Consider the following 26330-nt stretch of genomic DNA (forward strand, 5'->3'; position numbering starts at 1 on the left):
TCTGGACATTGGGAACATGTTTCCTGCCTCTGACGTGTCCAACCCCTTAATAATCTTATATGTTTTGATAAGATCCCCTCTCATCCTTCTACATTCCAGTGTATACAAGTCTAGTCGCTCCAGTCTTTTATTAGTCTTCACCTACATTAATGGAAGGTGGCTATGTATCTACTTCATATATTTTGTTTGGTTAAAGATGGCGCAATGGTAGAGTTGTTGCCTCACGGCGCCAGAAACCCAGGTTCAATCCTAACTATGTGTGCTGTCTATCTGGAGTTTGCACGTTCTCCCTAGGACCTGCGTGGGTTTTCTCCGGGAGCTCTGGTTTCCTCCCACACTCCAAAGATGTACAGGTTTGTAGGTTAATTGGCTTCGATTGTTTTTAAATTGTAAACTGTCTCTAGTGTGTGTAGAATAGTTCTAGCGTACTGGGATTGCAGGTCGGTGCAGACTTGGTTGGCCGAAGGGTCAATTTCCGCACTGTATCTCTAAATTAAACTAAAACCAAAGATAGACGCCATCTACACCTCTTGTTTCCCTGACTCTCAGTCTGAAGAAGGGTCCCGAAATGTCACCCATTCATTCTCTCCAGAGATGCTGCCTGTCCCGCTGAGTTACTCCAGCTTTTATGTGTCTATCTTCGGTTTCAACCAGCATCTACAGTTCCTTCTACCACATTAAACTAAAACCACTATTTTAGTATAGACATTTTGTGAAACCCATTCGGTAAAATATTGCGATAAATAATAACGCGTTCGTTAAAGTTCATACCGCAATGCACTTCTCAAAAGCCGTGATCCTATCGTGAGCCACCTCTTCACGGATAGCGACATACATGTAGGGAACATAGCTGAGGAAGTATATGATCCCACCACACACTGAGGCCAGCTTTGCCTTGGAGTAGACCACAGAGATCAGGAAACTGATCTGTTAACTGTTGACTATTTGTGGGAGTGTGAAAACAGGACCTTCTGTGGTATGATAAGGGTCCTTACCTTCGACTAATGACTTATTGTGTAAAATAGTTTATGACTTTAGGGTGACAAGTATATTGTGTTCTAATACAATGTGATTGATTTGTAGGAAATGTTGTGTTAAACATTCTTGCTGCAAATTCTGTATAAAAATGCTGCGAAAATGCTGTATCTTTGAGTGGAAGCAAGGGGAGTGCTGAATATGGTCATACACCCTTAGAACTGGTCCCCCCACTCCCGTCTGTCGATAATTAAAGCTTTGCTTGGTTTACCTTTAACTGTTTATGTTGTTGTCTGTTTTAAGAAATGAACTTTAACACAGACAGCAGCTGTAGTCAGCATCAAACCTGGGCCTCTGGCCCTGTAAAGCAGCAACTCTACCGTTGCACCACGGTGCTGACCTACTGCATTACAGTGCTGCCCTACTATTTTTATTCTTTCATAATCCATAGCTTCACTTCATTGTTCATCCATTGCAGGTTTCAATAATTCAATGGTACTATGTTACATGTACCTACACAATGAAATTCTTTGTTTTACATACATTTCTGTCAAATCATTCTGCACATAAGCACAATTATAAATAAGTGAATTCTTTGTTTTACATACATTTCTGTAAAATTATTCTGCACATAAGCGCAACTATAAATAATGTAATTCTTTGTTTTTCTGTAAAATCGTTCTATACATAAGCACAATTATAAATAAATATAAAAGCACAATGATTATAGTGTAAGAATAGTAGAATTCACCAAGGCAGTACAGTAGAGAACCTATACACAACGGGTTGCCATGTTTCTGGCACCATCTTGTGTCCTTCAAGCTCTTAAAATAGAATCTGATCTTGGCCTTAAAGGCCTGTTATTCTGACAGTAGCACTGGGTCGGTGTCATAGGGATCAGCCTGGCCTGGCAATTATTGGGGATTTGGTGAAGGAGAGACCAGATTGAGCAAGCCTTACTAAAGTGATATTAGTGGAACAAATAGCTTTTGCATGACCATTTTTAGACGACAGACTTGAGGGCACAGCTTTAAGGTGAACGAGGCAAAATGTAAAGGAAATGTGCAGGACAAGTTTTTCTTTTCTTTCCCTCAGAGTATGGTGGTTCCCTGGAACACGCTACCAGGGATATTGGTGGACGCAATCAAGAGGCTTTTAGGTAGGCATATGAATATGCAGGGAATGGAGGAATATGGATCACACACAGAGGAGATTAATTTAACTTGGCATCATGCATGGCACAGATATTGTGGGCCAAAGGGCCTATTTCTGTGCTGGGCATCTAGTATTTTCCAGTATTTTCATGGTCACAATTACTAGAGTCGTTGGGATTTACAGCTCAAAAATATGCCACTTTGAACCAATATTGGCACTAGCGACTCAATCGTAGATTTAATTAACCAAATGTAGTTGGCCAGGTATCATGATGGGAGCTGACTACAGATAACACAGCCATACATGACAGAACACAGTCCTTAAATGGATGAGCACTGAAAGATCCAAGTGATCTTGGGTCGGCCCGCTGCGGACCTTTCACCGTCCGGCGCGGCCTGGCAACTTCAATAGCCTGACCGCGGGAGAAGACGGCAGGGGAAGAGAAATGACATTCTGGCCTTCCATCACAGTGAGGAGGGGACTGGAGGACACTCACTGTGATGGATGTTTCTTTTTTGTTTTGTTTTGTGTTGGTTTGTGGTTGTGTAATTGCTTATTTTATTGCTCTTACTGTTGGACTGTGGGTGACGAAATCTCATCCAAAAGACTTGTTTTTTGGATGACAATAAAGGTAATTCTGATTCTCTTCTGATTCTGATCTTTCAGTGCATAATGAAGCACTGGCTCTGCATTTTACATGTAATGATACACTATATACACCCTATATTTTTCTAGTAAACGTAGAGTGTAAGATTATAATACTGTATCTAACATCTGTGTAATATCTAAAAAATAATTAAAATTACACTTGGGTATTAATAGGAATATTCAAACGTCTCAAAACCTGCCAGTCCAGCAAGAGTGCGGGATTATTGGAGTTTTACTGTACTTGGAGAATTGGTTTACCTCCTTAGCTGCCTTTTTAAACTTTGCCCCATGCAGTCTTTAAAGCACGATCTCCCCTTGGCACCAACAACCCTCCCTCAATCAGTCTGAAGAAAGGTCTCGCTCGACCCGAAACGTCACCCATTCCTTCTCTCCTGGGATGCTGCCTGACCTGCTGAGTTACTCCTGCATTTTGTGATACCTCCCTCTTGATGGTATGCTTGGCATATTAGACGTGCAGGTAGTTCAGCTATTTATGCGTTATTTGCATCATGTCAGACTAATTGGTTACAACGTGATTTTATCAGGATCGAGAGAACCACCTAAAAGTTATTTTTGAAACTTGCAAGCAGAAAAAAAAGTTGTCCTGATAAGTCCACGGAAAATAAATTGGTTCGATGTAACTCCCCCTGCCATCAGTAATCAGACACCATTGCTTTTCAAGAGCACAGTTTTACTATAATGCTGCTAATACGCATGTTTTCATTACATGATCGATGTATTAAGGAACGCAAGTCTAATTGGTTTTACAACACAATTTCTACCGGGAACGAGAGAACCATTTAAGTTACTTTGGAAATTGACAAATTGAAAAAGAAATTTGTAGAAAATAAATTATTTCCATGTATCCTCCCCCTCTCAGCAATAATCAGGCACCATTGGCTCGAAAGAGCTCAGTTCACTGCGGATGGTCAAAAAATCACTTCTATTGACACTTGTGCAATTAAACAATGCTGCCTTTAGTATTTTTAGCTTGAAGTAACAAAAACAAACTTGTGGCCACCTATATTTTTGAAAAGGAAAATCTTGTGGTAAAAATAAGTTCATTATTGTAACTCTGAAACTCTCTAGCCCCTAACCCCTTTTACCCATTGAGATAATAGTTTTTATACCATATATATTAATGATTTGGATGAAGGAATTAGAAGTAACAGTAGCAAGTTTGTAGATGACACAAAGCTGGGTGGCAGTGTGAACTGCGAAGAGGATGTTAGGAGGTTGCAGGGTGACCTGGACAGGTTGAGTGAGTGGGCAGATGCATGGCAGATGTAGTATAGATGTGCTGATATAAAAATGTTCATTGTTGCGATTATTTACATGGGTAGTTCTGCTAAAGTTGAGTTCCTAAGAAACCTTGTGTTATAGAACACATGTTATAGAAACATAGAAAATAGGTGCAGGAGGAGGCCATTCGGCCCTTCAAGCCAGCATTGCCATTCATTGTGATCATGGCTGATCATCCACATCAGTAACCTGTGCCCAACTTTTCCCCATATCCCTTGATTCAACTAGCCCCCAGAGCTCTATCTAACTCTCTCTTAAATTCATCCAACGATTTGGCCTCCATTGTCCTCTGTGGCAGAGAATTCCACAAATTCACAAGTCTCTGGGTGAAAAAGTTCCTTCTCACCTCAGTTTTAAATGGCTTCCCCTTTATTCTAAGACTGTGGCCCCTGGTTCCAGACTCGCCCAAGATTGGAAACATTTTTCCTGCATCTAGCTTGTCCACTTTTATAATTTTATATGTCTCTATAAGATCCCCTCTCATCCTAAACTTCAGTGAATACAAGCCTAGTCTTTTCAATCTTTCCTCATATGACAGTCCAGCCATCCCAGGGATCAATCTCGTGAGCCTACGCCGCACTGCCTCAATTCCAAGGATGTCCTTCCTCAAATTAGGAGACCAAAACTGTACGCAATACTCCAGATGTGGTCTCTCCAGGGGTCTATACAACTGCAGAAGAACCTCTTTACTCCTATACTCAAATCCTCTCATTACGAGGCCAACAATGCCATTAGCTTTCTTCACTGCCTGCTGTACCTGCACACCAACTTACAGTGACTGGTGTACAAGGACACCCAGGCCTCGCTGCACTTCCCCCTTATGATACCATTGAGATAATAATGTGGGGATAGATGTGCTGGCTCCAGCTGGGCTGGAGTTCCAGAGCCCCGGCCACAAGTTGCAAATTCAACCCGCCGATCGGTCATGGAAGTCCCGATGAAGTCGAGAATGGCTGCCTTGCCCAGCCTGGGTGCCATATTTTCGGGGAGACTTCCAGGGCGGGGGGGATTTCACGCGGAACCCCTAGCGACCTCCAGCGGCCGAATTGACAAATTGCAATTACCGACTGTTTTGCGGAAAAATGTGAGGCAAAATCGGAATGGCTGAAATGAAATAAGAAAGTGGAAACTTTCCGCAAAATTCGGAAGGGTTGGGAGGGGTGATAATCCAAATCATAAGCCTGCCCCGCCCCCCACTAAAGTTCCAAAAAGCACTGACTGACCCACCCAGGATTCCCAACATTTGCTGATGGTGCAGGTTATAACAAACCAGAAGAGCAGAACAGAAATGGTTGAATTCAACTCTCAGCCCCGAGGGTAATAGCATGCTGTGAGTGGAGGTGAGATGTTGTTCGATGTAGTTTTTCAAGCTTAAGTTAGCCCTTGCATTCTCTCTCTCTCCATCCCCCACCCCAGTCCTCCTGCTAGTTTCACTGTTGGTATCCCTTCGTTGTCACCTCCTCCACAGCCAACAATGGATCATTATTAAGGGATTGGACACATTAGAGGCAGGAAACATGTTCCCAATGTTGGGGGAGTCCAGAACCAGGGACCACGGTTTAAGAATATATGATGATATGATGATATGATGAAGAATAAGGGGTAGGCCATTTAGAACAGAGATGAGGAAAGACTTTTTCAGTCAGAGAGTTGTAAATCTGTGGAATTCTCTGCCTCAGAAGGCAGTGGAGGCCAATTCGGTGGATGCTTTCAAGAGAAAGCTAGATAGAGCTCAAGGATAGCGGAATCAGGGGGTATGGGGAGAAGGCAGGAACGGGGCACTGATTGTGAATGATCAGCCACGATCACATTGAATGGCGGTGCTGGCTCGAAGGGCCGAATGGCCTACTTCTGCACCTATTGTCTATTGGCTATCAGTGCCAGCTCTGATTTGTTCTGTAACTTTTCGTACCTCTAGTTTCCCTCTAGATTCTCAGTCTGAAGGGCCTCGACCAGAAATATCACCTATTCCTTTTCTCCAAAGATGCTGCCCGACCCGCTGAGTTACTCCAGCATTGTGTGTCTCTTACTTTGGCCTTTGCTAGATTGGAACAATGCAAGTGACCAAAAGCTGAAGTACAAATGGGGCAGAGAATTGAAGAAACAGGTAATTTAAGGGCAACTGCATTGGTAGGAAGATAGAGATCTCTGGAGTGGGCCGAGTAAACAAACTAAGGGATGGGTCAGTTAATGTGCAGTGGCAGACATTTAAAGAGCTAATTAATTATGCTTATATGAAATTTATCCCAATTAAAAAGACAGATCCCAGAAGAAAAATGAACAATCCATGGTTAAGGGAAAAAAAATTAAGTCATAGACTTAGGAAAAAAATTGCAGATGCTGGTTTAAATCGAAGGTAGACACGAAATGCTGGAGAAACTCAGCGGGTCAGGCAGCATCTCTAGAGAGAAGGAATGGGTGACGTTTCTGGTCGAGACCCAAAACGTCACCTGTTCCTTCTCTCCAGAGATGCTGCCTGACCCGTTGAGTTACTCCAGGATTTTGTGTCTAAGTCATAGACTTAAATCATAGACAGCATGGTGGCACAGTGATAAAGTTGCTGCCTTACAGTGCCAGAGACCCAGGTTCGATACTGACGAAGGGGGCTTATCTGTACGGAGTTTGGACGTTCTCCCTGTGACTTGCGCAAGTTATCTCCGGTTTCCTCCCGCACTCCAACGGTGTACAGGTTTGTAGGTCAATTGGTTCGGTTTAATCGTAAACTGTACCTAGTGCATGTAGGCTAGTCGGGTCGGTCGGCTGGTCGGCGCGGACTCGGTGGGTCGAAGGGCCCGTTTCCACGCTGTATCCAAACTAAACTAGACTGGAGGATATAAAGTGGCAAAGGCTAATGTTGGACAAGAGGAATGTGAATTTTACAAGAATCAGCAGAAACACCAAAAGGTTCATGAGGGAGAAAATTTGCAGGTAACGACAAAACAAATAGCAAGGGTTTTTACAGATATAAAAAATGCACTTACCAGGGTAAGTATGGGATGCCTAGAGACTGAGACTAGGGAATTAATAACAGTAAACAAGGCAATATCAGATAGTTAAAACAATAATTAAATTAAAGCAGTTTTCATAAGCTCACTTGTGTGTGAACTCTAGCGCTTTCTGATTTTGTTTCTAAATTCTATGTCCTGCCATGCCTAATTTATGCTACTTTCTTTAGCCTGAACAGGTCCATGGGCTATTTATTTGTACAAAGCAGTAGTGCTGTATGGAATATTGTGATTGAGACCACTGCAATCCAGTTAGCTCAATAATTTCTAGCCATTTCACTAAATTAGTTTCATGTATCCTGGTTGCCATTTTCTTTTACATATTACCCATTTTTCTTAAGTATTCCTTGGAATGAGGTAATATACAACTTCAAGGAATTGGCAAAAAATGCAACTCTATAACAGGATTTTATACCAGCTACTTCAGGATGAGATTTAAATCTCTAAGTTGCTTACACTAATTATATCCCCCCTGCCATTTTCAGAGGCATGAAAATTAATCTTTCATATTTGTCAGCAGAATCTACCTTACCCAATGTATAGGAAGGAACTGCAGATGCTGGTTTACACAAAAGATAGACACAAAATGCAAGAGTAACTCAACGGGACAGGCAGCATTTCTGGAGAGAAGGAATGGCTGACGTTTCGGGTCGAGACCCTTCTTCCACTGTTGAATGGGGGTCGACCCAAAACGTCACCCATTCCTTCTATCCAGAGATGCTGCCTGTCCTGTTGAGTTACTCCAGCATTTTGTGTCTATCTTACCCCATTATGTTATCACAAACAGAACAAAACTATAGGCGCTTTGATTCCTGAGCTCAAGAGTTTACTTTATTTATTTAGAGTCATACAGCAGGGAGTATGCTATGCCAAATGTAACTGAATGAGAAATAAAGCAAATCAATCTTGAAAAAGTTAAAGCATTCCCCAAAATCAAAGTCTTGAAATGCTTGTCATCTGCTCCAAAAATAAGAACATTGAGATCTAATTAGGTTGATAAGAATATTTATCAAGTGCAGCAGATGTATCCTTCTAACTCTTCCAAAAAGTATAATCTGGATGTATCATTCGGTTTGTGATCTGGTTCACTAACCCATTTTAATTTCTTCTCGCCCTCTTCTAGCTTTCTTCTACCCCCCTAAGAGGGAGGGTCCTGACTTAAAACATCGCCTTTCCACGTTCTCCAGAGACGCTGCCAGTCCTGTCAAGTTACTCCAGCGCTTTGTGTCCTTCTGTGTATTAATCAACATCTGCAGTTCCTAGTTTCTATTAACTCAGAGTACAAATCTGCACACAATCAATCTACTACATAGAAAGGAAGTCTAATGTGCCCAATTATTTCATTCGTTTATTGCCACGTGTACCGAGATAAAGTGAAAAACATTTGTTGCTTTTTTCAACAGAAATAAAGGACGAGAATTTCTCAAGCACTTGATGCAGAGACAGGTACCTGTTGTTTGTAATTATGACCTTGTTAAACATGCAAGTGTAATCAAATTGGGAGTTTTTTTCCACTCACCTATGATCAACAGAGGGTGCTTTTATGCAATATTCATATCCATGTATTTAAACAGAACAAATTTATCAATGCACATGTAAAACAGTCTGTAAAAAGGGGAACCACCAATCCACATTACTGAACTGAATGAAGATGGACACAAAATGCTGGATTAACTCAGCGGGTCAGGCAACACTTCTGGAGAAAACGAATAGGTGATGTTTGAGGTTGGAACCCTTCTACAGAAGACCAAAACAAAACATGGCCAGAAACAGACGACCCCAGGAAGATTGGAGCCCACAATGGCCCATTGTTGGCTTGGGAAGATAATAATAATAATAATAATAATAATAAACATTTATTTTATATAGCGCTTTTCCAGATGCTCAAAGACGCTTTACAAAAACAGTCATGACATAAAAACAAACAAACTGTCCTGACAGGTGAACTGAATAACATTGATTATCTTGTTACAATGGCACCTGTCAAGGGATGGGGTATATTAGACAGCAAGTGAACAGCCAGCTCTTGAAGTTGATGTGTTGGATGCAGGAGAAAAGACCTGAGCGACTTTGACAAGGGCCAAATTGTTATGGCCAGACGACTGGGTCAGAGCATCTCTGAAACGGCAAGGCTCGGGGGGTGCTCCCAGTCAGCAGTGGTGTGTACCTACCGACAGTGGTCCGAGGAGGGACAAACCACAGACCAGCGACAGGGTGTTGGGCGCCCAAGACTCATCAATGCGCAAGTGCAACAAAGGCTATCCCGTCTGGTTCGAACCGACAGAAGGTCTACTGTGGCACAAGTCACAGAAAATTTTAATGGTGGTCACGGGAGGAATGTGTCACAACACACAGCGCATCGCACCCTGCTGCGTATGGGGCTGCATAGCCGCAGCATGCCCATGATGACCCCTGTCCACCGTCTAAAGCGCCTTCATTGGGCATGCAACTGGACCTTGGAGCAGTGGAAGAAGGTCGCCTGGTCCGATGAGTCCCGTTTTCTTTTCGATCACGTGGATGGCTGCTTACATGTGCGCTGTTTACCTGGGGAAGTGATGGCACCAGGATGCACTGTGGGAAGACGACAAGCCGATGGAGGGAGTGTGATGCTCTGGGCAATGTTCTGCTGGGAAACCCTGGGTCCGGCCATTCATGTGGACATCAATTTGACACGTGTCACCTACTTAAACAATGTTACAGACCAGGTACACCCCTTCATGGCAATGGTATTCCCTGATGGCAGTGGCCTCTTTCAGCAGGATATGCACCCTGCCACACTGCACACATTGTTCGGGAATGGTTTGAGGAACATGATGAAGTGTTCACGGTGTTGCCCAGGCCTCCAAATTCTCCAGATCTCAATCCGATTGAGCATGTGCTGGATTGACAAATCTGATCCACAGCGGCTCCACTAACACGACTTGAAGGATCTGCTGCTAATGTTTTGGTGCCAGATACCACAGGACACCTTCAGGGGTCTTGTAGAGGCCATGCCTCGGCGGGTCGGCGCTGTTTTTGGCGCACACGGAGGACCAACAGCATATTAGGCAGGAGGTCATAATGTTTTGGTTCATCAGTGTATATATTGTTCGGTGTGAAAATGTTTCCCCTTAGATCCCTTTTAAATACTTTGCCCCTCGCCTTAAAACTATTTTGAGTTTGAGACACGCATACCTTGAGGAAAATACTTCACCTTATATGAGCCACATGATTTTGTTCAACCTATAAAAGATTATTCCCATCCGTCTGCACTCCAGGGAACAAAGTGCCTGCCTATCCAGCCTCTCAAGCCCTCCAGAACTGGTAACAACCTGAAAAATCTTGTCCCCACCCTTTCCAGTATTCTATAGCTGAGTGGCTAGAACTGTACACAGTACTCTAAATGTGGCTTTACCAATGCTTTGTATAGCTGTAACACAGCATCCCAACGCCTATACTCAATTGATGAAACAATCATGCAGAAACAAAGAACTGTAGATGCTTGTTTATACCAAAGATAGACACAAGATGTTGGAGTAACTCAACGGATCAGGCGGTATCTCTGGAAAAACTATGGATGACATTTAGGATTGGGGATCCTTCTTCAGACGGCAAGCATGCCACGGGTCTATTTCATCACCCTGTTCAGGTAATCTTCAGGTAACTATATACCTGTGCCCCTAGGTCTCTATCCTACTAGAGTCCCCAAGGCCGTACAATTTTCTGTGCAAGTCCTGCCCTGGTTTGTCTTACCAAAATGCGCAGCTGATCAAGTTCCCATTTTAATCATAGATAACTTTCTTCACTGTCCACTATACCACCAAATTTATTATCTTCAAAAATACTAACTATGCCACCTACATTCACATCCAATCATTAATATACATAACGAACAATAGTGGACCCAGCACAAATCCTCATTGCACACCACTCATTGCAGGCTGAAAAAACAACCCTCTACTGCACCACCATCCTGTCTCCTACCTTCAAGCTAATTTTGTATTCAATTGGTTAGTTCAACCTGAATCCCACCTTCCAGACTGGCCTGCCATGCGGCCCCTTTCAAATGTCTTGCTAAACTCCACAACTGACAATATCTACCAAACTGTCCCCCTTATCATTAATCTTAGTCACCTCTTCAAATAATCCAATTAAATTTGATACATAACTTCCCTTGCACAGAGCTGTATCAACTATCCCCAATCAGTCTTGGCATTTCCAAATGCATGTAAATCCTATCTAAAATCTGAAATAATTTGGCAACAGAACAATATTAACAGAAGTTTTGTTGAATGCCAGATTTTGAGATGTTATGCACATTATTAATGTTTAATGAAACATCTGGATCCAACTGTACTGGCTACAGAATCCACAAAGAGCTGACCACAACAAAACTTGCCAGACCCAATATCATTGACAAATTGACCCTCGTTATTAAATGAACTTCACAGCAGCTTCATTCACAGCTTCAGTGGAAGGTCACAAATTCATAGCTAATCTCATCACATCAACTTCAAGTTTAACAAAGCCAGTGCACTTAAATACCACTGCAGCGAAGGACATTACAAGTACTTTTAGTACAAGGCTTGGGTCAATGTTTAACATGCCAAGCCTGACATTAATTTATCATTCATGATGCAATTAGCGAACTTGAATACTTCCAACAAGCTCAATTTCCAGATACTATCGGCAACATATATTATCCTCTTCCAAACCAAATTCTCTCACATTAATTACTCCTGAAATGGATTTCAGCAGATCCTTAACTGTATGTGATCTGTAAAATTTGTTTCTGATAGATTTCATACTGTAAAAACTCTTTACTCTTCTTCCACTTCGGGACTGAAAATGACTTGATCCGATTCCAGTTTCATTACTGAGGCTAAACGGAGACCTGCAAACTTTGCCACAATGGAACAAAGTGGCACAGTGGTGCTGCTGGTAGAGAGCTGTTGCCTCACAGCGTCAGTGCCGGGTGCTATCCGTGTGAAGTTTGCACTTTCTCCCTTGCCTTTCCTCCAGGTGCTCTGGTTTCTTCCCACATAGTCATATAGCATGGAAAGAGGCTCTTCAGCGCAACCCATCCATGCTGACCTCCAAACCTTTCTAATAAATGTACCTGTCCAAATGTCTTTCAAGTGTGATTATTGTCCAGACTCAAGATGCGTCAAGAGTACCTCAAGTACCTCCTCGAGCAGCTCATCCCATGTACCCACCACCCTGTGAAGAAATTGCCCCTCAAATTCTTATTAAATCTTTCCCCTCATATATTAACCATGCACTCTGGTTCTTGATTCCCCTACCCTGGGTAAAGACTGTGCGTTCACCCTATATATTCCCCTCATAACTTTGTACACCTCTATACGATCACCCCTCAGCCTCCTTTGCTCCAAAGAATAAAGTCCTAAACTGCCCAATCTCTCCCTGCATCTCAGTTCCTTAAGTCCTGTCACCATCCTCATAAATCTTCTCTGCACTCTTTCATCTTTACGACATCCTAAAAACTATGCGGGTTCGCAGGTTAATCGGCCTCAGTAAATTTGCCCCAATTCCGTAGGAAGTGAATAAGTGGGATAACATATAACTAGCATGAACAGGTGATCGATGGTCAGTGTAGGCCTGTTGGCCCAAAGGACAGTTCCATACAGTATCGCCTAAACTAAAAAACAAAATGAACTTAATGGGGTGGCTCTGTGGAGAGTATAGAATTTTGTACTGTTTACACTTACTGGCCTGACAAATGAACTTGCGGTTCTCAAAGCCATTCCAAATACTCCTCCATTTTTAGTAGAAATATGCTAAGGAATTCGTATGACTTTGTCAGGGTGAAACATTTTTAAGGTTTTGAGAACATTGAGGGAGTGGCAGAGTTGCTGCCTTAGAGCACCAGAGACCCTGGTTCGAACATGACTACGGGTGCTTGTCTGTACAGAGTTTGTACATTCCCCCTGTGACCTACGTGGGTTTTCTCTAGGATATCCATTTTCCTCCCACACTCCAAATACGTGCAGGTTTGTAGGCTAATTGGTTTGGTATAATTGTAAATTGTTTGGTGTAATTGTAAATTCCCAGGCAGGTATTCCTGGCAATAATGCAGAAGTTGCAGGATCAATTTATCCCAAAGAGGAGAAAAGATTCTAAGGGGATTAAGAGGCACCCATGGCTGACAAGGGAAGTCAAGAACAGCATAAAAATAAAAGAGAATAAGTACAACATAGCAAAGAAGAGTGGGAAGCCAGAGGATTGGGACTCTTTTAAAGAGCAACAGAAGATAACTAAAAGGGCAATACGGGGAGAAAAGATGAGGTACGAGGGTAAGCTAGCCAATAATATAAAGGAAGATAGTAAAAGCTTTTTTAGGTATGTGAAGAGGAAAAAATAGTCAAGGCAAATGTGGGTCCCTTGAAGACAGAAGCAGGGGGAACAAGGAAACGGCAGACGAGTTGAACCGGTACTTTGGATCTGTCTTCACTAAGGAAGATACAAATAATCTCCCAGTTGTTCTAGTGGCCAGAGATCCTAGGGCTATGGAGGAACTGAAGGAAATCAACATTAGGCAGGAAATTGTGTTGGGTAAACTGATGGGACTGAAGGCTGATAAATCCCCAGGGCCTGATGGTCTGCATCCCAGGGTACTTAAGGAGGTGGCTCTAGAAATTGTGGACGCATTGGTGATCATGTTCCAATGTTCTATAGATTTAGGATCAGTTCCTGTGGATTGGAGGGTAGCCCACTTTTTAAGAAAGGAGGGAGAGAGAAAACGGGAAATTATAGACCAGTTATTCTGACATCAGTGAAGGGGAAGGTGCTGGAGTCAATTATAAAAGACGAAATTGCGTAGCATTTAGATAGCAGTAACAGGATCGTTCCGAGACGGCATGGATTTACGAAGGGGAAATCATGCTTGACTAATCTTCATGGAATTTTTTTGAGGATGTAACTAGGAAAATTGACAGGGGAGAGCCGGTGGATGTGGTGTTCAGAAAGCCTTTGACAAGGTCCCACATAGGAGATTAGTGGGCAAAATTAGAGCGCATGGTATTGGAGGTAGGGTACTGACATGGATAGAAAATTGGTTGACAGACAGAAAGCAAAGAGTGGGGATAAATGGGTCCCTTTCAAAATGGCAGGCAGTGACTAGTGGGGTACCGCAAGGCTCGGTGCTGGGACCGCAGCTATTTACAATATACATTAATGACTTAGATGATGGGATTAAAAGTACCATTAGCAAATTTGCAGATGATACCAAGCTGGGTGGTAGTGTGAACTGTGATGAAGATGCTATGAGGTTGCAGGGTGACTTGGACAGGTTGTGTGAGTGGGCGGATGCATGGCAGATGCAGTTTAATGTGGATAAGTGTGAGGTTATCCACTTTGGTGGTAAGAGTAGGAAGGCAGATTATTATCTGAATGGTGTCAAGTTAGGAAAAGGGGACGTACAACGAGATCTGGGTGTCCTAGTGCATCAGTCACTGAAAGGAAGCATGCAGGTACAGCAGGCAGTGAAGAAAGCCAATGGAAAGTTGACCTTCATAACAAGAGGAGTTAAGTATAGGAGCAAAGAGGTCCTTCTGCAGTTGTACAGGGCCCTAGTGAGACCGCACCTGGAGTACTGTGTGCAGTTTTGGTCTCCAAATTTGAGGAAGGATATTCTTGCTGTTGAGGGCGTGCAGGGTAGGTTTACCAGGTTAATTCCCGGAATGGCGGGACTGTCGTATGTTGAAAGACTGGAGCGACTAGGCTTGTATACACTGGAATTTAGAAAGATGAGAGGGGATCTTATCGAAACATATAAGATTATTAAGGGGTTAGACACGTTAGAGGCAGGAAACATGTTCCCAATGTTGGGGGAGTCCAGAACCAGGGGCCACAGTTTAAGAATAAGGGGTAGGCCATTTAGAACGGAAATGAGGAAAAACTTTTTCAGTCAGAGAGTTGTAAATCAGTGGAATTCACTGCCTCAGAAGGCAGTGGAGGCCAATTCTCTGAATGCATTCAAGAGAGAGCTAAATAGAGCTCTTAAGGATAGCGGAGTCAGGGGGTATGGGGAGAAGGCAGGAACGGGGTACTGATTGAGAATGATCAGCCATGATCACATTGAATGGTGGTGCTGGCTCAAAGGGCCAAATGGCCTACTCCTGCACCTATTGTCTATTGTGCCTAGAGTGTATAGGATAGTGTTAATGTGCGGGGATCGCTGGTCGGCGCGGACTCGGTGGGCTGAAAAGCCTGTTTCCGTGCTGCATCTCTAAACTAAACTTTCTTAAATATGTTCGTATATCCAGAGACAGAGTGACTGCGGATATTAGAATGTGGATGAAAGCAAACTGCTAGAAGAACTCTGCATCAAGCAGCAACCATGGAGGTAAAGGGCTGGTTGACACTTTGGATTGAGACTCTGCAGAAAACTCAAGGGCTAAATAGCCTCCTATGTCATGAGAAATACAAAGTCTATTTCAATTTATCAATGTTGAGATCTGGAACACAGAACATTCATGACCCACTGAGTTCTTCCTGCACTTTGTTTTTGTTCAGGATTCCAGCATCTGCAGTTTCTTATCTCTAAAAAAAATGTTCTACTGTCAGCCACAAAACGCAGCAGATTTGAATTAAATAGTATGACATCAATCTGGTGTTGATCAAACAAACGCCTCTGATTATGTTCCATCTATTATTCCCAAAGGTAACTATTGAATCAGTGCTGAGATGTGCGGCCTGGGAGCTGTCTTTTAATACAAAGTGTGGTTGCTTGAAATCTGGAGTAAAACCCGAAAACAACTCCTTGCTGGGTCAGGCAGCAAACATGCAGGAATAAAACAGTTGCCATTGATAAAACAGCTGCAATGGTTGCCTAGCCAACCATTGAAGGAAGCTCATTAATTTGGAATCCCTTTTAGAAGAAGCCAAATCCAAACAAAGTAACATTAAAGGTTTGGGATTAAAACAGAAAATGCTGGCAATTCTCAGCAGGTCAGGCAGCATCAATGGAGAAAAACACAATTTCCTGCTCTTGACTACCCATTCAATATTCTTGATGCATCTCACTTGTGAAATATACTTTATCCCCACACATCCCCAACTGCCCATTCTTTTGTATCTGGATTAAATACATACTCAAATCCTTTAAGAAAGAAAAGTAAATAGGAGGAAAGTGCTGGAGGAACTCAGCAGGTCAGATACCATATTTGGAGGAAATGAATAGATAACATTTTCCTCAGACTGCCCGACCCAAAATGTCAAGTGCCCATTCCCTCCAAGGATGCTGCCTGACCTGCTGAATTCCTCCAACACTGTTTTGCTCAAGATTGCAGCATCGGCAGTTCCTGGTAAATATGAGTAGACCACTAGCCCCCTCAAGCCCAACGACCTTTCAATATCATGGCTAATCTACGCTGGCCAATACCTATTTCTTATAGCCCTCTGTTCTTGGATCTTTCTAATACAGTATTCAGCAATTTCCACTTTAAATATTTTTAATGATCTGACAATCCCTCTGAGGAAGAAAACTCCAAAGGTTTGACATCCTCTGAGAAGGGATTTATGCACACCACAATTTTAATTAATCGGCCTCATCTTGGAATGACATCCCTCTGTGACACACTCACAACTAAAACCATCTCAACCATCTATCCTGTCAAGGCCCCATGAAACCTGCTTGAATAGGTCATCTTTCTTTCCAGGCCCTCAAAATACATCTGTGGTTCAAGTTTCAAAGCCTGTTCCATGTTTCTTCTTAGTGTTAATCACCTTAACACCGGGGACTGTTCATGAATTGGTCATTTTGTTTTTGCTGGGCTGAGTATGTGAAATCTTTTTAAGCAATTAGTCAGCTTCTGCTGTTCGGTCCTCCATCGGCATTTTCACAGACACATTGTTAATAATCTGTGCCATCATTTAAAATCAAATAATTAATGCAATAAAAAAGACCGCTGGATTGCAATTTTAAAAATAGGATGAATCACAGCTTTATTAAACAGCACAAGTGTTTTTATTGTTTTGGGAAAATGTATATTTATTCATGTGGAGACGAATCATAGGATATTGAGGGAGTGCAGCGTCACAGATTCACCAGGTTAATTCCGGGGTTGCCGGGACTGATATATGATGAAAGAATGGATCGACGGGCTTATATTAACTGGAATTTAGAAGAATGAGAGGGGATCTTATACAAACATATAAAATTCTTAAGGGATTGAACAGGCTAGATGCAGGAAAAATGTTCTTGATGTTGGGGGAGTCCAGAGCCGGGGTCACAGTTTAAGAATAAGAGGTAGGCTATTTAGGACTGAGATGAGGAAAAACCTTTTCACTCAGAGAGTTGTGAATCTGTGGAATTCTTTGCCACAGAAGGCGGTGTAGGCCAATTCATTGGATGTTTTCAAGAGAACGTTAGATATAGCTCTTAGGGCTAATGGAATCAAGGGATATGGGCAGAAAACAGGAACGGATTTTAGATGATCAGCCGTGATCATATTGAATGGTAGTGCTGGCTCGAAGGACCAAATGGCCTACTCCTGCACCTATTTCCTATGTTTCTAGGTACAGGCATCGGAGTGGTACTAGTCTGGAGAACCAATGCCACTCCACAAAGGAGCAACCGACTTGCTTATGTGAGACAGTCAAAATTATCATACATAATTATCATTACTTGTTTTTCTCCAGAAGTTGCAGAAAGACTGGTAGAGCCATCTGGTCATTATCAACAGATTATGACTGGCGCTTTCAATTACAGCTGCCTCAATGCTATTGTGATGTCACAGAAGCCAAAGTCAAGGCACCACAGCAACCTATGAGGTGCAAGTGAAAAGAGGGCTTTTTTTGTAATAACATGTTTCAGAAACTTGGGAGAGGAATAGTGGCACATCTAGTTGAGCTGCTGCCTCACAGCACCAGAGACCCAGCTTCGATCTTGACCTTGAGATGCTGTCTTTGTGGAGTTTGCACATTCTCCCTGTGACCACTTGGGTTTCCTCCGGTTGCTCCGGTTTCCTCTCACATCCCAAAGATGTGCAGGCATGTAGGTTAGTTGTCCTCTGTAAATTGCCCCTAGTGTGCAGGGAGTGAATGCAAAAGTGTGATGCATAGAATCATAGAATGTGTGTGAAAGGGTGATGGATGGTTGGTGTCGACTCGATAGGCCACAGGTCCTGTTTCTATGCTGTCTTTTAATCAATCAATAAAATTGTTGTTATGCCTGAAAAGATGGGGGAAAATATCTATAAACAGATAAAGAAAACCAGTAATTTTATCTATAAAGTGGCGGTTGAAGAAAGTTGTTTAAGATGGAAGAAAGGTGAATACATGTTTTGCAGCCTTTTGAGATAACAGGGATAAATTAATGGCTCTAGATAGCAGGATCAGACATTACATCTGAAGTGAAATGCCAGCAGGTTACTTAAGTAGCAAAATGTCAGAGGCAGGCAGGAATCACTTTTACCCATAAAAGAGCAGTGGCTGACTCGCACCACAGGCAGTGCTACTGGCTAAAAGCTCCAGGGAACCCCTTCCCCCCATTCAATCCTAATCTTGTTTTTTGCGGTTGCAGCTCCTAGACTGTGGAACAGCATCCCTCTCCCCATCAGAACTGCCCCCTCCATCGACTCCTTTAAGTCCAGGCTCAAAACCTATTTCTACTCCCTAGCGTTTGAGGCTCATTGAGGAGGCGCTGTGAACTGTTTGCGTGCTACTGTATGTTTCATTTTTTTTCCTTAGTACCTAATCAGATGTACAGCACTTTGGTCAACGTGGGTTGTTTTTAAATGTGCTATACAAATAAAATTGACTTGACTTGACTTGACTTGTTTGCTGTCTATGTAGTCTGCAGGTTCTCCCAGCAACTGTGTGAGTTTGTATCTCTACCTCATTTTCCACCTAATTCCAAATATACACTTTTGTTTAGGAAGGAACTGCAGATGCTGGTTTATACCAAAGATAGACACAAAGTGCTGGAGTAAGACAGTGTGACCCACCTCTGGAGAAAAAGGGATGGGTGGCATTTCGGGTCGGGAAAAAGGGTCTGACGAAGAATCCCAACCTGAAATGTCACCATTCATTTTCTCCAGAGATGTTGCCTGTCCCGTTTGAGTTACTCCAGCATTTTGTATCTATTTACAATTTAGTCTCGTTGGCTACCTACTGCAGGTAAGAGGCAAAGTTGATTGGCATGAGAGAACAGGTTGTTGGGCGACAGGAATAAAAAGAGGGGAAATGGAGCAAATGGAATAGTTCAGTTGAAAGCAGGTATGGATCCCAATGGGCTGAATTATGTTGTAATTAGTAAGTAAATACAGGGGGTAACTGGTTTTCCAAGAGAGCGTGCCAAATATCACACCAGACTGAGGATTATATAGGATTTTAGAAGCTCATTCTTTAGATACAATTCTATCCTGCACAATGCAAATTAATAAGGTACTCAAATGAAGAAAAGCAGTGAATCATGGGCCTCCACTGGGAAATGTGAGAAGGAAACGGCAGTGCAACTGCTGGCAACAAATGTTTCCAGTTCATGAGGAATCAACAAAAGGAGGAATTAAGTACGAGATGTAGCTCAAAGGTATCCAATTATAAACTGAAACAGTTTACAACCATCACCTCTCTGATAATCAATGTAATCTTGGACAGGTTTTCCTCAAAGAACATTGATACATAAAGTTGCAATTTGGGAACAATAAGAAAAGCTCGGTAACTTGAATCAAAGCTGTAAAACAAATAAAATCATAAATAAAAAGAAATTGCTGGGCTAACACAATCAAAGTTTCCAAAATATTTGCATTTTACTTCTGCAATTATTTCAATGGGAGGAAGAATAAAATGAGTAGAGACGAGAGACTACAGAAGCTGAAAAGGGACTGTTGGAGGAACTCAGCAGGTCAGGCAACAGCTGTAGAGAGAAATGGACAGATGACCTTTAGGGTTGGAACTCTTCTTCAGACAGAATCAGAATGAAGGATTGTCCCAACCCGAAACAATGTCATAGAAACATAGAAAATAGGTGCAGGAGGAGGCCATTTGGCCCTTCGAGCCAGCACAGCCATTCATTGTGATCATGGCTGATCATCTACAATCAGTAACCTGTGCCTGCCTTCTCCCCCATATCCCTTGATTCCACTAGCCCCTAGAGCTCCATCTAACTTTTTTTTTTTTAATTCATCCAGTGAATAGGCCACCACTGCCTTCTGTCTGTCCATTTAATTCCATGGATTCTGTCTGGCTTTGAGTTCCTCTGGCAGTTTGATCTTAGTACACTGTAAGCAATATAATAAACGTGAGAGGAAAAAAAAGTTCAGTGTGTGTACAATGTTTACATATTCTGTTGTGCTGCTACAAGTAAGAATGTAATTATTTTATCTGGGACATATGACAATAAAACACTTGACTAAATAAACATGGCAGAATTGCACAGAACACATGGATAATATTAATGGAAGTGGTGAGCGTGAACACAGATGAAAGATAGGACTACAAATTAACCAAAGATAGACACAAAAAGCTGGAGTAACTCAGCAGATCAGGCAGCATCTCTGGAGAAAAGGAATACATGACGCTTTGGGTCGAGACCCTTCTTCAGACTTCAGTCTGAAGAAGGGCCCAACCTGAAACGTCACCTATTCCTTTTCTCCAGAGATGCTACCTGGCCCGCTCATTTACTCCAGCTTTTTGAGTTTATCTTCTGTGTAAACCAGCATCTGTAGTTCCTTCCAATATGGTACAAATTAACCAGTCTGGTGAGGGATAAATATCGACCAGGATATGTTGTTTCAAACCCTGTTGTTCTGTTTGTTCATAGGATGTCTGACAGTAGAAACATCTACTGCCAATCCTTTATTCCACCTGAACCAAGGGGTTTAGGTCAAACATGTTTAGCCGATTTCATTCCCTGAAGAACAGTGGTGAAGTATTGAGGCATTTGCAATAACCCAGTAGATTTATATTTATCATTACCCAGTTTACCATGGTAGGCATTGAAACCATATCCATGGTTTGGAACACTAACTACTAGTCCAGTAACTTAACCACTACACTACAGCACTCTACCGTGTGGTGGATCTTTCACATAAACCTAAGATGACATAAATCTTCGGTTTAATGCTTCTTGCCAGTGAGACATTGAAGTTTAGTAAATCAGTAATGCTCTCATGCATCACCATGGATTATGGTCTCAAGTGTTTGAAAAACTCAATTACTACCTATTGAATCAGAGGTAAGAGTATCGAGACTAAGCCAAAGCAAACACTGAAGCAGGTTAATTTATTTTACTTACCCATTTTGAACTTTAAATTCTAGACAAGACGAAGCTTTGAACACAACTGCATGTCCAATAAGTATTTTCAATCTCCAGTTATCACACCAGAATCATAAACACCCCAGAGCATTTTCTTTAGTCTTTTTTGCCCTCAATGCAATTTTTAAAACATGCTTTTCAGAGGGTATTGGATAGACACACAGATAAGCGGGGAAGGGTGGGATATGGACCGTGTGCAGGCGGAGGAAGTAGGTTTATCCTGACAACATGTTCGGCACAGACGTTGTGGGCCAAAGGGCCTATTCCTGTGCTGTGCTATGTGAAATAACCATTAATTTACATTAATAGATTCATATACAATAAGGTTTAAATCATGTAGCAAGTTTCCCCAAGCAGCAATTTTGAATGAATGCAATGGACAATTTTTCAGCAATAAAATAAGGTTATGCTTCATAAGTAACATACAGCTGGCTGTAAAGTGCTTTGGGATATCCTGAAAGAACATTTGGAAATGAAAGATTTTATTTTCTTATTTTGAGAAGGCCTGTTTACTTTAGTTTTAAAGGTACAGCATGGAAACTGGTTCTGCGGCCCTCTGAGTCATACAAAAACAGGGATGTATTGCTGAGGCTTTATAATGTGCTGGTCAGACCATTCGGGGTATTGTGAGCAATTTAGGCCCTAAATCTGTGTCAGGATATGCTGGTGTTGGAGAGGGTTCAAATGAGATTTATGAGAATGATTCCAGGAATGAGTGGGTTTACATATGATGAGTCTCTGGGCCTCCTGTACTCGCTGCAGTTTAGAAGAATAAGGGGAATCTCATTGAAACTTACTGAATAATAAAAGACCTCAATAGAGTGGATGTGGAGAGGATGTTTCCACTAGGGGGAGGGTCCAGGACCAGAGGTCATAGCCTTAGAATAAAAGGACATACCTTTAGGAAGGAGATGAGGAGGAATTCTTTTACTCAGAGGGTGGTGAATCTGTGGAATTCATTGCAACAGAAGGCTGTGGAGGCCGTCATTTGGTATTTTAAGGCAGAGATTGATAGATTCTTGATTAGTACAGGTGTCAGGGGTTATGGGGAGAAGGCAGGAGAACGGGGTTGACAGGGAAAGATAGATCGGCCATGAATAAATGGTGGAGGAGACTTGATGGGCCGAATGGCCTAATTCGGCTCCTATCACTTCTGAACATGAATTTCCAACTGCTGATGCAGCATTAACCCCTTCAATTTCTCCACTCTTGTCACCCATCTTAAAATTTTGCATCTGCTTTAAAGCACACCTTGGCATCATAATGTATGCATGAATAAACAAGCTGCTAAAATCTCAATATAATACTATTTTTCCAGAGTAGTCAATTTAACGTTGCTGTTTCTACAAAGGATATACACTTTTCAATGTATTTGCACAATGCACCAACTTCAAAAGTTTTTACTTGTCACCGCTCTCTTCTCGATACACAAAGGGTTATATATTACAGCATTTAGGCACATTTCAAAAATGTTCATTTGGAATGAATCACCCCCCGTTGCGATGCCAACTGCAAGCAATGTGGCCACTGTGAAGCGGTGGGTCAAGGGAATGCTACTCAGCTGCAGAACAAAACCTGCAGTAATAGACAGCAAACCAAGTGGACCCGAGAAATTCAGAAAAATAAAAAAAAGACTCATTGGTACAGAAACTAATTATTTTCTTGAACCTTTCAACAATAATGCCTCTGAAACGGCCTGCAATTAGTCATAGAAACATACATAGAAAATAGGTGCAGGAGGAGGCCATTTGACCCTTCGAGCCAGCACCACCATTCATTGTGATCATGACTGATCATCCACAATCAGTAACCTGTGCCTGCCTTTTCCCCATATCCCTTGATTCCATTAGCCCCTAGAGCTCTATCTAATTAACTCTCTTTTAAATTCATCCAGTGAATTGGCCTCCACTGCCTTCTGTGGCAGAGAATTCCACAAATTCACAACTCTCTGGGTGAAAAAGTTTCTTCTCACCTCCATAACAACACCTGTGCAAAAAAAGTCCAAAGTCCTTAATGCAACCAAAGACACACCATAGCTCATACTTGAGGTTAGTATTGTGTAGGAATGAGGAACAGAGACAGAAGAGATTGCAGATGCTGGAATCTTGAGTGAAAAAAAGTGCTGGAGGAAGATAGACACAGAATGCTGGAGTAACTCAGAGGGCCATGCAGCATCTCTGGAGAAAGGAATAAGTGAAGTTTCGGGCTGAGACCCTTCTTCAGACTGAGAGTCAGGGGGGAGGAAAACAGTGCTGGAGGAACTCTGCACTTTGCTGGAATAAATGCTAGCCTTATCAGGGACACCAACTGTCAAATTATATGACATGGCCCTCTCCTCGCACATCACTACTGCTTCCAATCGAAGATAGTGAGGTGGGGAGAGTTAAAAATCACAGAATCATTTGCACACTGGTTCAAAACTGGTAGCAAAATGAGTTAAGGCAAAATAGTCAATAAAGTAGCAAAGAAATGATGGCTGGATACAAATTAACTGGTGTTCTCCAGTACAGTGTAACTAACCCACACAGGGTCTTCCTGCAACAATGAGCAACATTCACCACATAGCCCAGCAGACATCTTGCAGGGCAAAGAGAGAGCAACAAAATATACAAATAAACGTGTGACAATTAAAAAATGGGAAATGCTGTGTAATATGTGTAAATGCTGTGAGGGGGAGAGTGTCGTGGCTGGGCTGAGGAAGACAGGATAGGTGCTGAGGCAAAGAAGGTGAGTGGGGAGGGAGACTGGGTGCCAAGGGGGATTCGGTGCTGAGGGAAAGAGGATAGGTGCTGATGGAGGGAGGAAGACACAAAATGCTGGAGTAACAGGCAGCATCTCCGGAGAGAAGGAATGGGTGACATTTTGGATCGGGACCCTTCTTCAGACAAGGGTGCTGATGTAGGAGGATGGGTGTTGAAGGAGAATAGCTGCTGAGGGAGGGTAGGTGCCTAAAGGAGACTAGCTGCTGAAGGAGGGTGGGTGCTGAGGGAAGGAGGGTGGGTGCTGAGGGAGGGAGGGTGGGTGCTGAGGGAGGGAGCGTGGGTGCAGCGGGAGCATGGGTGCTGAGGGAGGGTGGGTGCTGAAGGAGGGTGGGTGCTGAGGGAGGGTGGGTGCTGAGGGAGGGTGGGTGCTGAGGGAGACTAGCTGCTGAAGCAGGGTGGGTGTTGAGGGAGACTAGCTGCTGAAGGAGGGTGGGTGCTGAGGGAGGCTAGCTGCTGAAGGAGGGTGGGTGCTAAAGGAGGGTTGGTGCTGATGGAAGGGTGGGTAAGGGAGGGTGGGAGCAGGAGGGTGGGTGTTGAGGGAGACTAGCTGCTGTAGGAGGGTGGGTGCTGAAGAAGGGAGGGTGGGTGCTGAGGGAGGGTGAGTGCTGAAGGAGGGTGGGTGCTGAGGGAGGGTGAGTGCTGAAGGAGGGTGGGTGCTGAAGGAGGGTGGGTGCTGAGGGAGGGTGGGTGCTGAAGGAGGGTGGGTGCTGAAGGAGGGTGGGAGCTGAAGGAGGGTGGGTGCTGAAGGAGGGTGGGTGCTGAAGGAGGGTGGGTGCTGAAGGAGGGTGGGTGCTGAAGGAGGGTGGGTGCTGAAGGAGGGAGGGTGGGTGCTGAAGGAGGGAGGGTGGGTGCTGAAGGAGGGAGAGTGGGTGGGAGCCGAAACCGTGTGCTTACCTATCCCGGGCGCCACATAGATGAAGTAGAGGCAGGAGGAGGAGAGCGAGAAGAGGAAGATGAAGGCGAAGAAGGAACGGTTGGAGAGCCGCACCACTCTCTTCAGCATCCTGCCGCCGGCTCCGCTCCTCACGGGGGGGGGGGGGGGGGAGGGGGAGGGGGGAAGGTGTTAACACTGCGGAGGGGGCATGGCGGCCGGCCCGGGCCCGTCTCTCTCTCTCTCTCTCTCTGTCTGTCTGCCTGCCTGTCCGCCCGCCCGCCGCGGGTGCGCTGCTCGAGCCCCGGGCGGGAGGTGGGGGGGAGGGGGCACCTCGCGCGAACCGAGTGGCGTCGTCCGCGTCCTCGAGCCGCGGGCGGGAGGGAGGGAGGGAGAGAGGGGGCGGGGCCAACGAGAGGCGGGGCCCGCACAGTCGTCATGGAGACCCTCTGTTGCGTCACATGCGCACGCAAGGGCACGCGCGTAGTGACGTTGGAAGCCGTTGTTGGGCGCGGGCGCGGGCGCGCGCGAGGGTTGTCGTTGGGGGAGGGGGAGCAACGGGCGGCGGGGCAGAGATACTAGTGACGTCAGGTAGGGGGTGGACAGAGGGACCAGTGTCGTCATGTGGGGGAGGAGGCGGCGGGCGTGACCAAAGATACTAGAGGAACAAGTTGGCCAACTCCGTTGAAATCGCCCATACTGAAGTGTAGTACGCAAAGGAGCGTAACGTCCGCCATTTTAGTAAGCAAACCCGCCGTTCTGGATCTGGTTCTGGTTGATTACTGCGCAAACACCTCATAAGTGGTTATCTCGCGCAGGTCGGAGTGCCTGCGACCGCAGGTCGCTATGCCTCTCGCAGTGCAATCAGTGTTTTGGGGGAGCAGTACGTGTGATGATATCATTAAAATGCAGAATATATCTTATCTATCAATTCACAGATTTTTGTTATTTTTCTTTTGAAATGTTTCTGTGAGTTTCTGCCTACTAAAATGCCTACATAACATACTACGGTTTTTAGGGTCGAGTCGTCTATCTTGTTCCTCTAGTATCTTTGGGCGTGACTCAGCCCTCACAAGGTGGCACAATGGATCAAGGTCGTCCAGAGTCTGAAGGGGGGTAGGAGGGCAGGAACGGGGTACTGATTGTGGATGATCAGCCATGATCACATTGAATGGCCGAATGGCCTACTCCTGCACCTATTGTCTATTGAAAACAGGCCTTCGGCCCACTGAGTCCATGCAGACTAGTGATAGCTAGCACCAACCTACACACTAGGGACAATTTACAATTTTACCTAAACCAATTAACCTACAAACCTGCATGTCTTTGAAGTTTGGGAGGAAACCTGAACA

At 43.7% G+C, this 26330-nt stretch overlaps 1 protein-coding gene across 1 annotated transcript in view; it reads right to left on the bottom strand.

The window, feature by feature from the left end:
* The window catches only part of b4galt6 (UDP-Gal:betaGlcNAc beta 1,4- galactosyltransferase, polypeptide 6), a 62930-nt gene extending 37560 nt beyond the window's left edge, over positions 1–25370 (bottom strand). Inside the window, exon 1 of the mRNA XM_078398026.1 lies at positions 25002–25370. Within this exon, the coding sequence (XP_078254152.1) occupies positions 25002–25110 (109 nt within the window). The 5' untranslated portion in view covers positions 25111–25370. The remainder of the gene's footprint in view (positions 1–25001) is intronic.
* Positions 25371–26330: the final 960 nt, after the last annotated feature.

This window comes from Rhinoraja longicauda, chromosome 4 (assembly GCF_053455715.1).
Source record: "Rhinoraja longicauda isolate Sanriku21f chromosome 4, sRhiLon1.1, whole genome shotgun sequence".
Classification (NCBI taxonomy): domain Eukaryota; kingdom Metazoa; phylum Chordata; class Chondrichthyes; order Rajiformes; family Arhynchobatidae; genus Rhinoraja; species Rhinoraja longicauda.